This window comes from Columba livia, chromosome 2 (assembly GCF_036013475.1).
Source record: "Columba livia isolate bColLiv1 breed racing homer chromosome 2, bColLiv1.pat.W.v2, whole genome shotgun sequence".
Taxonomy (NCBI): domain Eukaryota; kingdom Metazoa; phylum Chordata; class Aves; order Columbiformes; family Columbidae; genus Columba; species Columba livia.
The window spans coordinates 22,445,583-22,461,803 of NC_088603.1; the positions used below are offsets into that span (position 1 = coordinate 22,445,583).

At 38.4% G+C, this 16,221-nt stretch overlaps 1 protein-coding gene across 8 annotated transcripts in view; it reads left to right on the forward strand.

The window, feature by feature from the left end:
- The window catches only part of TRDMT1 (tRNA aspartic acid methyltransferase 1), a 29,521-nt gene extending 16,838 nt beyond the window's left edge, over positions 1-12,683 (forward strand). For 7 of the 8 annotated variants that reach the window (XM_065050904.1, XM_021295181.2, XM_065050903.1 and 4 more), the window contains 6 exons: positions 627-696; positions 1,595-1,678; positions 2,175-2,536; positions 6,430-6,487; positions 7,450-7,579; positions 11,949-12,683. In XM_065050904.1, the coding sequence (XP_064906976.1) occupies positions 627-696; positions 1,595-1,678; positions 2,175-2,536; positions 6,430-6,487; positions 7,450-7,579; positions 11,949-12,049 (805 nt within the window). In that variant the 3' untranslated portion in view covers positions 12,050-12,683. Of the gene's footprint in view, positions 1-626; positions 697-1,594; positions 1,679-2,174; positions 2,537-6,429; positions 6,488-7,449; positions 7,580-9,695; positions 9,923-11,948 lie in introns of all 8 variants that reach the window. The other variant, XR_010469988.1, reaches the window with a different exon arrangement.
- The last annotated feature ends 3,538 nt before the right edge of the window (positions 12,684-16,221 follow it).

Below are 16,221 nucleotides of genomic sequence, written 5' to 3' on the forward strand. Positions count from 1 at the left end.
GTCACAGCTCCTGCTTTTTCTATAGTTCCAGACTAGGGCAGTCTGCATGGAATAGAATAGAAAAGACAAGTCTTTTTAAGAAGAATTCAATTTCAGTGATTTTTCCATCATACATAAAGTACAGTCCTACCTCACTGTTATTATCAAAGCCACCAATTTTCATCATCCTTTGAGTTAACCCTTCTGTTAGGCTTAGTTGATGGTATGTCTGTGAACAGAGGGAAGTAGTGAGCTATTTGTAGTGGTTTTATTCTCCTGTTTTATAATTCACCAGAAAGGGAATGTCTTGTCTTCTGATTATTTTCCTTGTTGACACACTAGAAGTACTCTCCTAGAGATGGGATATTTTTTGAACGGGTGGTTGCACCGAAGTAGGTGTGAGATACCTGTGAAGTTGTAGCAGTAAGTTTTTGCTACAGTAACACTGGACTTTGTATATTGTCTCCTCAAGTTCAGAAGTGGATGACTTCATATCTGGAATTATTTGTCCTGTTCTTTCACTGAATGTGCTGAATGTCTTGGTACTTAAGGTGTTGCATTTAATGTATTTTTATTTATTTAGGATAAAAAAGGACCTAAAGGTTGTATGAAGGGAGTAATTGCTTTTTGATTATTTCCACTGCCAGAAATGAATTTTTGCGGACACTAGAAACATGTGGATTTAAATATCAAGAATTTCTCTTGTCTCCAACCTGTGTGAGTACTAAAATTATTCTAATATTATTTAACTGTTCAAACTGCACTGAGCCAAAGAATATTAAAGAATGATCTATTGTTTTAGAAAAGAGAGTCATGTCCAGAGCTGAAGATAATCTTCTGAATGAGAAAGCCGTCTGGCATGACTTCTGATTTCTTATCAGTATACTGGCATAATTGTGCTGCTGTTATTGTTCAGATCCTAATCCCATATTGCTTTGCTAACATTTGATGTGTTTTAATAGCACCATGGCCAGGAAGGTGGTTTTCCCTGCAGGAGCCTCATTGCTTCAGAAGTGCTGATGCCTGTGGATTTCCCAGCGCAGAAGATGTGACCCTGTCATTGTGGGAGAAGGGGCTTTGTTTGCATGTTTCCCCGGCAACTGAAAAAAAAGAGTTGAGAGAAATTTCAGCTTGTGCAAGGCTAAATAGAATCAGTGAAGTACTGTATATATCTGAGAGAAGCTGATAGAGGGTAGCTTGAAGACCAGTTGTAGTGCATTTGCTTCATTGATAGATGTCTTATAATTCCTTGTTCAAAAATACAAGGAGGTACCTTTTTTGCTTTTTTATAGAAAAGAGATACTGTCTGTCCCAAGAAATCATGATGCATGTAATTTTTCTTCTCACCTCACATAAAAGTTTGTTTATATTCCTGTTCATTTACAAAGAAAGTCAAAACCATGAGGTACAAAGAGTAATTTCCTGATTCTTTGAAAGTACTTAGGTATGGAAGTTGGAAGTGTTTAGGTATTATGAATTAATACTAAAGTCACAAAATATATTAATGTGTCATAGTTCTATTACTGTATATAATGGCAGATAACTTGTATGATGCTATACACCATTTTTTCCTGTTTATCACATGGACTAAGGGCTTGTGGATTTTTGCTTACAGCTTGGCATTCCCAATTCTAGGCTGCGATATTTTCTAATAGCAAAGCTTCACCAAGAACCATTTCCCTTTCAAGCTCCTGGTCAGGTGAGTGCATGAGTGTTACCTGTATTTGCTTTGTTTCATGAAGATTGACGGTTAATTTTCGGTTTAGTGGTATGTGTTGATGAATGGAGAGAGGGGTAAGTGATATGAACAGAAAAGTTACGTTCTTTTTCTCTTTTATTCAGCCTGGATACTGACTTTTCTAAGGACTGAAATGCTTGCCGGTGGCTTAGCTGGCTTTAAAGAGTTGGGGGATGGTGGCTGATAGTGGACTAGAAAATAATGCATTCTGCTGCCTTTTTCACCCCCTTGAAAAGGTATTTTTGCAAAGGCAATTATTTGCAGTTGCTCCTGACATCATTGCTGATAGGTCAGCAAATCTTGATGCTAACATTTTTTTGAAATCTTCATGAAAATAACATCAAACAGTTACTTGCTTTATTCAGAGCATCTCTGAAGGAATTCTTACTGCAGAGCTGGCTGTCATGTTGTTTATCAAATGCAGTTCTTTATTTTTTTTCTCACAATTTGTTCTTAGATATTGCCAAGATTTCCAGATCAGGATCTAGAAGACTTATTTGAGAACAAAGCTGCTGGCAAAGATAGTTCTTCCTTGTCTTCTGAAGAGAAGAATCTCGATCCAAACATTGGTCCTGATTGCAGCAGCAAGAAGAGTTTACCAAAAGGGACCTTCCTTTTTAAGCTTGAAACAGTAGAAGAAATGGAAAGAAAACACACTCAGGACAATGATTCCTTTATTCAAATGCTTAAAGATTTCTTGGAAGAGGAAAATGAAGAAATGAGTCAGTATTTCTTACCACCAAAGTCCTTATTGCGCTATGCTTTCTTGTTAGACATCGTTAAGCCCACCTGCCGCAGATCCACATGCTTTACAAAAGGGTAAGTGGCAAAGAAGGTGTCTTGCTGAATCACTTCTTGAAATTTCAGTATGTTTTTGCCTGTGTACTGTAAAAACAAGGAGAGTCATTTTGTCAAAAAACTCAGGCTTCTCAAAAATAATCTCCTTATGTAGTGTGCTTTGTGGTCCAGTGGCATGCCAGCATGAGAATCTGGCAGAACATCATGTGCCCACTCGAAAAGGCATTCACAAAAGACAGTGCCATTTGCTGTTGACCTTCACAGACACTTAATTACCCCTGCGGAAATATGGTTCCAGTAGACTGGTATAGTACTGATTCATTAGTGAATTTCTTTATATTGCTCAATGAAGTTACAAAGTGTCATGCATGACAGATCCATTCCTCATTAAAACTGTCTCCACTGTACATTCTATTGATTTCTTGGATTTTTCAGCTGTGTAGGTCAGAATAGCTGTGGATTGGCCATATGTCATAAAACCAGTTAGGCTGCTGCATTACAAATCCTGTTTGATGGAGCAGAACATCAGAGCTTTTCTGTCTAGTAGTTTTCTGATTTGTAACTTGCAATTTCGAGTTTGACTGATGGATGTTCGTGAGTGTTCTGAAACGCCACAGACAATCGGTCAGGGGCTTTTCCACTGAATGCCTTTGTATTGGAAAATGCCAGATGGAGCCTGGAGGTTTGTGGGAAATGTTAATATTGGTGAATATTTCAAGTTAGAATATTTTTTTTTGAATGCTCAGAATGTTTCAGCAAAATGACTGGGTTGATGAGTTAAAGCTAATAATAACGTTTTCTTAATTACTAGAAATTAGACTGTCAGATTGACAGAGTTCCTGCAGATTTTGTGGTTTTAACTTTTTGACAATAAAAAAAGCTGAGAAGAGAACGAATTTCAAATGTTCAAAATTTGTGCAACAGGAAAGCCCTTCCCCCAGCTCTCACAGACATACACCTGTTCTGTCCTCACTCTTCAAATTGGGGGCGGGAATCAACATCTCGTGGGATCTGTTTCTTAATTAGAATAGTCAAACAAAAGCTTTTGGCCAGAATGATCTCTTACATATCTCATGTATGCCTTAAGTGTCATCAAAAATAAATTGGCCACTTGTGGTTTTGCTAGAATACGTCATGGTACTTTGTGGTCAAGTTTATCAAAATCACACTGAAGGAGACTCCTGAGTAGTTAGTATGAAGTCTTTATACATAGTGGTGGGAAATCTGACACAGAATGTGTCTGTTGTCCTTCTGCTGATGTGGAAGGAGCCAGGCCAGATAGTTGTGGCAGTTTTTCTTGGCTCAAAACATAGGAATCTGATTTACTGTCTTTGTTGCCTTTTTCTATCAGCCGCTGGGAAGGAAGGTTTCCAGCATGGTTCTTAATGTGGTCTTATCATTTACAGCTCTGCAGTAAGAGAAGGATTATAATTGCATCTCAGGCTTCATCTGGGTGACTTTCTGAGGCCAAGAATAAATTGTTTCTATATGTGTTCTTAGAGTTCTGGGTGTGCGTTTCTCCGATGCATCAGATTTAGGAAAGAGGACCCTGGATGGAGCAGAGCAACACTCTAAGTAGTACAGAGAATCCCACTGCTGAGATGCCACTCTGGTGTCTTTCATATAAGTCATGCTGATCATCAGCTTTGAGACTGGGAGAAAAATTTCTCTCAGTTCTGGTTGGTCTTCAGGTATTTCCAGCATGGTTCATGTGATGAGGATAATCTGGGTATGCCTTCTCCAGGTCTTGCTAGTTCAGGGACCTCGAAGATGGATACTTCGTCATATAGTGGCCTGTGATGTGTGAGAGATTGAGCAGATGATCCTGTTTTCTCTTCCAACCTTGGACTCCTAGGCAATTGGAAGATCATTGCTGAGTTCCTCGAGACTACAAACACCATGGTTTCTCTTCTGAGTATGTTTGTGGTGACTGAATTTGTGAGATGAAGTTGTCTGTTTCAAAGGATAAAGCAAATGAAAACAACTTCTTTAGATATAATCATTCTGATTCTTGATATGCTATTAACAGAGAAGCAATACTTTCTAAAATAGTGTAATATTAGTTACAGAAACTCTCTGTAGCATTGTGGAAATTACCTTTTTGTTACTCATAATGTGGGGCACAATATACTCAGAAATAATATATGTATGAAACTAAGAGCTTTTTTGAAAGCTTATAGAAATAAAGAGGGGGGGAATTTCAACTCAGATGAAAATTGAAGACTGTAATTTTGTAAGCCAACTTCTTTCATTATAACTGGTAATGAAATGTCAGAAAATCAATGCATCATTTTTTACTGTGGCAAAAATTCCCATCTTTAATTATGTTCTGAGTCTGAGGTAGGAATGTTAATTTTTCCGTAGTCAGCAGCTGGAATAATAATTAATAATAATCCCTAACATTGGTCATCTGCCCACATTTGTGTTAAAAAACCAACGTACCCCCTTGGCCCCAAATAACTTTTACTACCAACTGGATTATTTTATTTTTTTTGGTGAGGAGTTCTGTACTCTAATGCCAATTATTTAGACTGGGGTATTTTATATAACATGTAGCCTATTGAAAGATTCTTTACTCTCAGTAAAACTCTAAAATACTACTTTGAAATTTATTCTTACTTATTTAGGCTCAGATATGTTCATCTGAAATAAACTCAGATGCTGCATAAGATGATCAGAACTCCTCAGCGCTATGTGTGTTATATTATTATACTTGATATTAGTGTACTTTCAGAATGCAACTAACCAATTAAAGGTGGTGTATTTACAACACAGTTTGGCTCCATGAGTTTTTAATCTGTGTCAGTGTTTAGGGCCTTTGTTCTAATTCTAAGGAAGATTTGCAAGCATTTTATTTTGGAACAAGTGTTGCTCTCAGTGACATTAGCAGAACTACTCATGAGCTTTTCTAACTAAAGAAGAAATTCTCAAAATGGAGTTATACTGGGTCATTGTGTCTTTACTGAAGGGACAGTATTCCTTTATTCATCATGGAATTAGAAAGGCTTGAAACAAAAATTGTTCCAGTGCCTTGATTTAGATTGGACCCAAAATGGAGCAAAAGACCTTTTTACTGATGCACAGATAGAACTACAGAATTCTGTCTCTTAATGGCTGATGCAGACCACATTGCTCTAAGGTGGGGGATCTCTTGAAGTTCTTCCACTGTGCAAAAGTCATCTGTTGACTTGACTCAGTCTCTTTCTCTTCAGGACATTCAAACACTATCATAGTTAGACCAGCAGAGCATGTTTCTGAAAGCCCATAATTATATTTAAATGATAGCCTGGAAGAGACTACAGTGTAAACATGTTGTTTGGCAGTCAACCACGAAACATCCAAGAAATCCATCCTTCCTGCCTTCCTCCCTTCCCCCCTTCTTCCCTCCCTCCCAAGATGCCTGGCTGTCCCCCATCCCTTCCCTCTGTGGAAAATCCACAAGCAACCAAAAGTTACACCTGACTGAACCACTTTGTGGATTGATAGAGAAGCTGGAGGCTCACACTGATGATCCTGCTTTGAAAGCAGAGAACTTATTTGAACCTCTGGGACCATTTGGCCTTCACCACATTTTGCCTTAATGTAAAATTGGTTTGTGCAGTGTAGCTGGCCTTTTCTGATGTTATGCTCATATTCCTTGGCCTTGTTCAGTTGCCTGGTTGCTTATATAAGGCATTAGTGTGGATAAACCCTTGTGCACTGACTGCAGACTCATCCCCAGAGGGCATCTTCAGAGGCTGTTGCACTCCAGGGCTTAACTTTGTTAATAACAAGGCCTTTTGCTGTATCTGTGCAGGAGGCGATTTGTTAATCAAAGCGAAGGAACCTGAGTAACCTCCCTATACCTTTGCAGTTGTCAGTACTATGAGGTCCAATGAAAATACTAATTTAAGGTTGTTGTTGTTGTTGTTAAGGTATGGACACTATGTAGAAGGAACAGGCTCAGTTCTGCAGACAGCAGTAGATGTTCAGGTAAGAATGTGTAGACTAATGTGAAGATGACTTGTTTCAAAACTTTTTTTCTGTCTTCTGCTTTATAATTCTGAATATTATAACAAAAAAGCTTTTAAAACTACATTTTATGGCAACAGAATTTCCAATTGATCAAGATTATACGTGTGCCTCTCCCTGTGGAGAATACGAGTAGCTATTATTTTATTATCTGTAGCGCCATACAGAGGTTTCACGGGGGTGTGTGAAAATGTTAAAAATTACTAATTATATGGGTAAACTACAGTACAGTGTTGTGAATCTAAGGCCATTTTCTGTACACAGATGATCCAGTAAATATTGTCTAATGTTTCACATGTTTGAATTTCAAAAGAATTATTTATCTGGGAAGACATAGTATTTTGAAGAGTGCTACTGTTGATACTAAGTTCACCACAAAGTGGTATTTTGGCATTGGGGAAGGTAAAAATAAATGTATTGGTGAATCATCATTCAAAGATACTTTTCACAAAGCCTGTTTTGTACCCAAGCACGTCCTCCTGCACTTCTGTGCTGTTCACTAATATTATATGGCATTTCTAAGCATAAGAAAAATGCAGCTTTGGAACTCAGGATCATCTCAAAGCAAATGTATTAAAACAGCTGCATCCATACAGCTTAATTTGTGTGTATGGTCTGCTCTTGGGTTATACTGAGCCACTGTCCTGTCGCTTGCAAATAGTTATAGTCCTTGGATTATGTTGCTCAGTATTGGAACTGAAGGAAGACACGATGAATGTCCGTGTGGCAACATCGATTTCTTTCTTGCAAGTCCATGTGTAGAGATACTGGCTGCAAAAATACACCACCAATCATATTTCCAAGCAAAACATGCTATTGTCGTTGACGCTGTGATAAAGAAATATTCTTTTAAGATACAAGTGTTTAATTTTACATATTTGGCCTGCATTGGTGATGTTGGTTGTTTTGGATATTCTTCATAGCTTGAATCAGTATTTAAATGCATCGAGGAGTTACCAGAAGAAGAGAAGCTTATGAAATTGTCAACACTAAAACTGAGGTACTTTACCCCAAGAGAAATAGCAAATCTTCATGGATTCCCTCTGGAATTTGGTATGTGCTGCAAAGTACCCATTTTTACATAATTCTTCAGAAATACCAATGTAGTTTTTTTACTGGGGACTAATCTAGGCTTTTTATTTTGCATTTTTTTTGACCGCTCAATTCTTATGATTGATTCTTGTTATTTGGCTAACTCTGTATTTCTCTGAATTTCCACTAGTTTTTTATATGTTATAAGAGCCAGCCTCTGTGATTAGGTTTGTCTTCGTAAACTAAGAAAAAGGTTTTGGCACGAGAAACGCTCTATTACTGAATGGCAATGAAGGAATACCTTTGTTTAAAGTTGAAACTATTTACTCAGCAGCCAACATTACTCACAACTGTGGCAAGTCAACATATGCTGCCAGTTTAGAGGACTGTTAGTGGTTCTCTGTGTTTGAGGCGCTTGCTTTTTCCCTTGCACGCATTTACAGCTGCTGACAGAAAGGGAATTTCAGAAGATACAAATACTTCTTTCTTCTGGAGTAACCAAACTCTTCAGCTAATGATCTTTTAAGTCATCTCTATTTTCTAGAAGAGGCAGTCCTAGCCCTTGGTATTTTCTAAATGTTTTTGTGGAGAAGTGGGAGTCAAGGAACAAGACTCAGCAATACCAGTATGTTGGACACAGGTCAACCAGAATTAAGCCTGAAATAAACTCACCAGAATTCCCCTTGTAAAGAAAGGCAAACAAGAAAGTTATTATTGGCGAAGGAGCTTGGCCTGCTGCTGTCACATCAGATCAATTCATTGTCTCTCAGCAACATAAGCATCCATAGAATAAGACACCACTGACCTTGAGTAATTTTTTATATTTTATTTTGACTTCCTCAGTGACTAAAAGTTTCGAGGAGTGCTAATACTTTTTACATATTTATTTCTTTTTTAGTTTTAGTTTGTTTTCTCGTTTATTACTTACAGTTATATTCAAAACTACTGCATTCAAACAAAAAATATCAGGATTTGCAAGTTAAACATTAGAGTTGCCAGCACTAAGCTTACTTATTTAAAAATATTTGCAGGAGCGTGCTGTGTTATGCGCCAACATGCAGGATTTTTTCATAGCCTCTCTTCTTTAACAGATTTGTTCTTTTTGCAGGCAGCATTTTACTTACATAGCTCTGTTCCATATTGATATTGGCTGTTGGAAAGAAACTTGAGCTAAACACAGCTGGATTTGGCTTATATAGGTTTATCATGCTGTTGAGTATCTCTTTGGAGCACAGAATTGCCCACTTTCTCTTTGTTTTTAAATACAGCTTGTGTTTTCCAAGAGCTGAATCAATCTTTGCAACATGACTGAGAGGTGTAGTAGGGTTAATACTGCTTGTATTTGACAGAGGGAGAACCGTGACAATGGAGAAACTTATATTTGGAAGACTCCATTAATGTGGAGTGAACTGTTCGCAAAACCTGACATTTACTGTTTCAGAATGCTGGAATGATACCATGCTTGTCTGGTCAGAGCTCATCTTCAGGGACAGCTGTGACCTTCAATATTTTTGCAAGCCAGAACTGAACTGTCAAGACAAGTCAAGCTTCTAAATTAGATGAACATCCAGATCACCACCATCTAAGAAGTGCTCATTTAGCAAACTTGCCTTTTGTCATCTGGGAACTGCAGAGAGAGGGACAGATTCTACCTCTCAGAGGGCTGTACCCTTCTGCCTTAGTCATGGGACCTTCTTCACAGTTCTTGCAGTTCCCTGCCTCGCTATACTACTTTTCCGATTTCCGCAGCGCATAAAACAAGCCTCTCATCCAGTGGTTTCCTCTCACATATACTCCTGATTCAGAGGCAGAACAACCTTTTCCCAGTGTGCTGAGTCACAAGCCTGACATTTCTTTCCTTTGTGTGTCATCTAAGGCATTCCCCACTTTGTACTTAAAACAAGTGTTACTCAACTCTAGGCTGATTGAAATTTTTGGTGGATTTAGGTACTAAAATCTAAGTTTCTCTTGAAGATTTGCAAGCTGTGTTTTTTTTTGAAAGTTGTTATATTTATGGCTACAGCAAAGGTGTTTCCCTGACAGCATTTCTCCCATGTTAAGTTTCAAGTAATTATTGTGAAGTGTGGGGTTTTCAGAGAGAAATGTGCTATAATTTCTCTGCTCCTGTGTTCTGTAGTGACAGCAACATTTTCAACAACAGAAAGCTTGGAAGTGTACCCACTGTGAAGATGTTGTTGGTCCAAGAAGCTAAAGAATGAGAAAACTATAAGCTAAAAATGAAGAGAATGTTAGGAAGCTTTGTAACAGATGCTGTTACTGGCTGCAGCTACAGCATTATCAGAAGAAACATGAGTATGTCGAAATGGTTCTGTGTTTTAACAAATGGACGGCCTTTTTCAATAGGTGATGTCCAGAGTTAAAATAATTGTTCATTCTTAACGTAACAGATTTATTTGTGCTTTTAACATCTAAAAGTATAAATAGTAATTGCACTATAGGCCAATGAAATACTGCAGTCGTTTGTCTTAGCTGCTACTGTGGGTCCCACAGGAATATCATTAAAAGTGATCAGAGCATTCTTGCACCTGCGACCTGCTTTCATGAGGGTGATGTCAGGATGCCTTTTCCATTTTCCTGCTAGTGATATATGTAAGCTGTTAGAAAATAAATGGCAGCCCAGTGGAAAGCCAGCACAGTGTGGTAGCGCCTGTTGCCAAGACTGCAACATCTGCAAGTAGCGTGCATGATCCAAGTGATACAGTGAGAGCTGTGCAGCAAGTGCCAGTGTACTGTGAGTTCTTGAATCTGCCCTTCTGATATAGCCCACTCTTGAGCCAAGAAGATAGAAGGTGCAAGAAAATGTCAACAGGCAGATGGAGGAGGCTTGGGATAAAGGAAACACTGAGCCCTGAAAATTAATTCAGGCTTTGAGTTGCCAAGAGGTGGAAGGAGAAACTCGGCAATTTTCAGAGTTCAGATAAGCTTCTGAGGCTATAAGTGCACGTGCTTCTGTGTGTGTGTGCATAAATACACATGTATTTTTATATACTCTTCTAAAATGTGTAGATTCTGTACCCTATTCAGTGATTTAATATGAAAACTCCATCTAAGGAAGTGTGTGTGGGAGTGCAAGTGGTTGTTCCAAAGACAGAAAACGGTTGCCCAAATGTGAGTGCCAGAAGCCGGGCAGAGAGGATGAAGCTGGCAGAAGATGTGTTTACCAAAGCAGTGCATGTTCAAGGCATTAATAACTGGCAGAGGGGGATGGAACAACTCCTCCCAGACACCTACTCCTCAGCTTTCCACCCTTGGCTCAGCAACTGTCCAGCCATGTTCTCTCCTGAACAGTCCCTGCAACAGGATTTTTCTGAAGTGCTATGAAAACTTCAGAACATATATATTATATGTATATATATGTCTCACTACTTGCACACACAGTGTCTTTATACATCAAAGCTAATCTGGCTGGCGATGACCTTGTGCTCAAAGTTAGGGTTTTTTCTTAGGGAATGATCAAATAATTGAATGTGACCAAATATTGGCAGCGTAGCAAATGACCCTCGCAGCTGAATTACCACTGCTGTTCACTCAGGTTGAAGCTAATGCGCTTTAGCTCGGAGCTGGAGTGAGCTAAGGGTGCAAGCAAGGTAGGTAGAGCAGATCAGCTGGCTGTTGGTGACTTCTTCATTCTCAGAAGCTTGGTCACTTTTGTGTGCTCAATACACAGCACAGCCCTTTCACAGTACCTGGACCAGTTCAGTTTTTTCTGGGCCTCCCTTCTTTCTGCCAGTCCACACACTTACCATGTGAAGGACATTTCAGACGCCGTCTGTATTTCTGAGTGCATTTTACAGCATTGAATTACATGGGGAATTGTTTAGCTGCTTGATCACTCACTGCATAAGCCCTGCTGATAGCTTAGTCTGTACTGCTGCTGTATTGCACCGCAAACTCATTTGATTCTCCTCACCTGGTTAGAGGAGCTCAGATTGGAAGCACAATATAAAGCTTATTGAGAAATGCAGTTTAGTCCATTTGCAGAATTACCGCCTTTTCTTTCTGCTGTGTCCATGTTCCTCTCTGGATGTTCTCTAGAGTAGTGGTTGTGCAGTGATTTAGGTGCTGCTCCCACTCCCTGAGGGTGCTGGATGCTGTGTGAAGAGAAGGCGGGTGGGCATTAGTTACACAATAGAGCAATGTTTTGAGTCTTCTCGTTAAACCTTGAGGATGGCAGTACTGCTGATTGAAGAGCTGATCCAAATCCAGTGAACTGGTTAGGAATTAATTTTGTAATTTTGTGAATTTTAGGGGGGGTGAGGTGAGCCGTGCTGCAGTCTATGATAACTGCATGAACTATTTCCTGAAAAGTAGTCTAAAAGCTAGAAACAAAACCAGACTAATGATGTTGTACTGTATGTTTCTGTTTTAGGTTTTCCTGACAAAGTAACAATAAAGCAATGCTACCGTCTTCTGGGAAACAGCCTCAATGTACATGTGGTGGCAAAACTGATCTCCATTCTACTTGGATAACGTAGAACCTGAACCTCATGAGTATGGACTGGAGAAGAGAAAGCTGATGGCAGCTGAACAAAAGTCAGCTTACCAAAATATCTGTCCAGACACTTCGCTGCACAATTCTGATATATTTTTAATACCTTGCTGTTATGATGGATTTGCACTTTAGAGGTGTTTTGTTTAAATGGAAGTTTCCAGGACTTGATGTCTGTATGTAAATGTCCTTTTTAGTTTGAAAAATGAAAAAGAGCAGCATTTACATATACATCAATGGAAATGGATAAGGCTATTTTATCTTCAAACCGTCTTCTCAGTACAGTATAAAAAGGCTGTAAATGTCAAAGCTGTTTTAATTAAGTGCAGAGACCAAGTTCTGCATGTAAAATGTCTTCATCTGTAAATATCAGTGATCCATTCTTAAAAGATTTATTGTATATATGATCTGAAATTTTGATGTGTTTTTTTGTAGCTGGTGAAACTGTTAGATTCAGTATTTTGTGTACAATTTTTAAGAAGACACAGTGTCATCTGTAGTTTATGGGTGTCTCATCTTCTCTAAACACTTGCAGGTTTCTGGAACCCAACTCTGTCTGTCTGGTATGATTTGTTTTAAGTGCAGCTAAATAAAAATATTTCAAGATTGTCACAACCTGGATAATAACTTGCCTGTTCCTGTTCTCACTTGTATTATTTAGGATAAGATCATTGCTCTTTACCAAAGACCTACACATAAGATATAAAATGTAAAAGCTCCATGTCTAGGTTCTTATGGCACAGGAACTAGAGAAAAGCTATATGGCCTTCTCAGGAAGATTTATTCACAAAACTTGACAGTAGTGCTAGGGTTAGGAGTGTATGTTGGGATGAAACCACTGAATGTGGCCATCCAGAGTGCCACAGGTGTACATCATCTCATAGAGCTGGGCTGAAGCATTTTTTTAATCCTCAAGTTATGTGAGTTTAATCTCTCTGAAACAACAGAGAAAATTATGGGTAATCTGAAAGCTGCCTAAAGAAACACATGTTCTGCTTGTTACTTTTCCTTACACGTAATAGTATGTTAGTATTATATTTGGAGAAAAAAAAGCTTGAGGGACATGAGAACAGTCATGCTGTATTGCTTTTAGGCTTGGTAATGCAGGAGAAGCTAAAGACTGTAGTGAACAGAACTGATGAAGAGATACTGCAGCTGTTCTCGTCTGCTGTAGTCCTCCTGAAAAAGAAAACGGACTCGGTATTGTTATTTTGTGCCAGACTTTGTCTTATGCTGAGTCCTTGTGCATTTCTTCTTCAGTCTGGATTTGCATGCTGCTTCTGGATTGTTAAACCAGGAAAAGCTTGGGTTGATCTACTTTAGCCTGTCTTATTCCCTAAGAGCATTTGGGCCCCTTGGGCGGTTCCATCCATAAAAGAGAAATGGAAATGGATTCTCCTAAAAGAGCTCTGGACTGGGCTGTGGAGAAGGATGCGGTTGGCCTCTGTCTTGTCTTGGTCCCTTGTAGTACTGTAATGGCAAAAGTGTACTAGACTAATATTAGGCTGTGCCTGCTACCAAACTGCAAAGAGCAAGTGTGTTTTTGACAGTGTTATGAACTGTAATTATCTGTTTATATGGTGGTTATTATATAGAATTATCAGCCAGATCAATAACTAGTAGCTACACGATCTTGTTCTTGGGAGAAAAGTGGTAATATGAAGATCTGTTGCTATCTAACATGGTCCAGCCATTGAAATGAAAACAGAGGACATCAATTCCGTGTACAGATTGGGATTTCTTTTTCCTAAATCATGTAAATAGTTGTTCATTTTGCTTCACTATAATAATATTTGGCAAAATACTACTATTAACAATTAATATTTGATTTCTTAATATGCAAAATATGTTTGATTTATATGCCACGCATAAGCAAGTAATATTTAAGTGTAAGTTTAAAGTTATCTATCTGCATCTAAAACTGATATAGCAATACAGCCTGTTACATGTTGACAGTGAATTTTAGTTCAGTGTGATTGTGAAGACTGAAATCTGTTTGCTACTCAGCTGTTTCTGAAGGAGATATTTTAAAAGAACAGACTTCAGAGTTGTAAGTATATATTTATACATTTATATATTTTACCCCTGCTCACTCTGTAATACCAGGGCAACTAAATTGAGTGGCTGCTTCTTATCCTGTCTGTTCATCATTAATAGACTCGTTTACTGAGCTCTGCTGGGTTGCACCTGCTGGACCTCACTTGATGATGACGTGGCTTCCTTTTCTGGGCAGTCTTCTCATCACAAGTGCCTTGCAGCCTACATCAGCGCTGTGCAACTGCAGCCTAAGCATTTTCACAGCAATGAAATGTGATTACAAAAGCAGATGAAAGGTAAATAAGTGGAACCTGGAAGACCGCTCTGGAAACAGAGATTCCCAGAATCTGATTTTTGGTTTTGTAGCTCACGTACTCTGCACATCTGAAATACGTTTAATTATCTGTGCAAGATGATGTGGTTGCATTCTCTCAAACTTGAGAAGCTCCACTGAGGAAAAGAATGTCATATTTGGTAATGTCATGTTTATGCAGTCATTTTTGAGGTCTGCTGGTTGCCTTACAGAATGTCTTACCTACCTAAGTCTGTTTTTATCTGAGACAATCTGGGAATACCATTTGTTTAACACAGTGGGTTTGGATATTTTTTGATACATGAACTCAAAATTTTCCAGTGGAGGCGCATCCTTTCATGCAGTGAATGGGAGGCTCCTGCCCACAGGCTTTTTAGTCTCACCTTTTGCTGACTGTCTTACCAGGCCTGTAAGGATCATCAGGAATCTGTGTATTACAGGCTGGAAAAACATTGATCTGTGATAACACTGTCGTATGTCTCAAACTTAGTCATGGGTAAGCCCATTTTGTTTTCTAAAGAGACATCTCATAGAAATCTGAGCAGCTCCAATGCTTTGATAACTGTACAAATCTGTTTTAGCAGTTGTCACACCTTTCTAAAATAAACAGAAAATTTAGCAAATATTTGTTGTATCTCAAGGGTAAACTATTAATTCTCAGCTCACCCTTTGATTTCTTGGTTATATTTGCTTGGTATTCATACTGCAGTTTAACACTCTGGCTTATTTCATAAATACTAAATTGTATTTCTTTTCCTTAGCAGTTTAATATGTTTTGCCTCTTAGATATTTCAAACCACTTATCTGTTCTGTGTATTTTTTTTTCTGCATGGTATTTAAAGAATATGGTATATTAGTAAGGATTTGGAAGAGACAAATAATTGGCTAAGAACACTGGGCAATTCTTGGTATTCTTATATAAATAGTGTGTGAAGTAGAAAAGGTTGAAGAAATATCTGTGGAAAAATAATGTGAAAGTGTAAGAAACTAGGCGTAGAGTCCAATATGAATTCCAGTAACCATTTTCCTTTTGCCTGTGCAAACATGCATATTCTAGTGTTATAACCTCATTAGGGGAAGTTTATTCTTGTTTAGTAACAACTTGTTTGAGCAGATAACTGATACCCAAGACATCAGGGAAAATGAAGTATTGAATAGCGACAGTATGTCAATTTAAATGTTATTGTGACAAGCATGTAGAGATTTGTGTTCTTTTAATCTTTAGTTGATTACAAAGGTTTGGGGAATTTTTATAGCTGTTGAAGGGTAGAAATATGTGGCCTTAGGTGACCCGGCAGCCATCTGTGAAGGCAAGACAACTGCGTTGTTCTCTTTGACTTTACTCCATCTGGTCCTTTTGGGAGTGGAAGCATAAACATGGGATCTTTTGGTGAGATCTCTTATGAAGCAAGAAGCAGAGTTGGAGGGGCTAAAATGGAGTGGGGTACGCCACTTGTAGTGTAAGTGGATTGTTGGAGAGAGTTTCACATAGAATGCCACCAAGAAGTCCCTAAAATTTCCTCTAGTGGGAAGCCTGTCTGATTTTGAACACAGGAATACATTCTGAAATCCCAGCTTTGTTGAAAGTGTGTTTGTCTTGTGCTTTTGTGTATGCACTGGGCTGTTGTAACTCGAACATGTTAAAATTACAACCTTGCATGTGGAAGGAAAGCACATTGATGATACTAATATATTTTCTCATACCTAGACAGCAATAGTTTTGATTAGTTCAAATGTTTGCCCTGTATGCATTTTAAAAAAGAAATTAATACCATTCTGTTCATAAATATTACACTTAAAAAT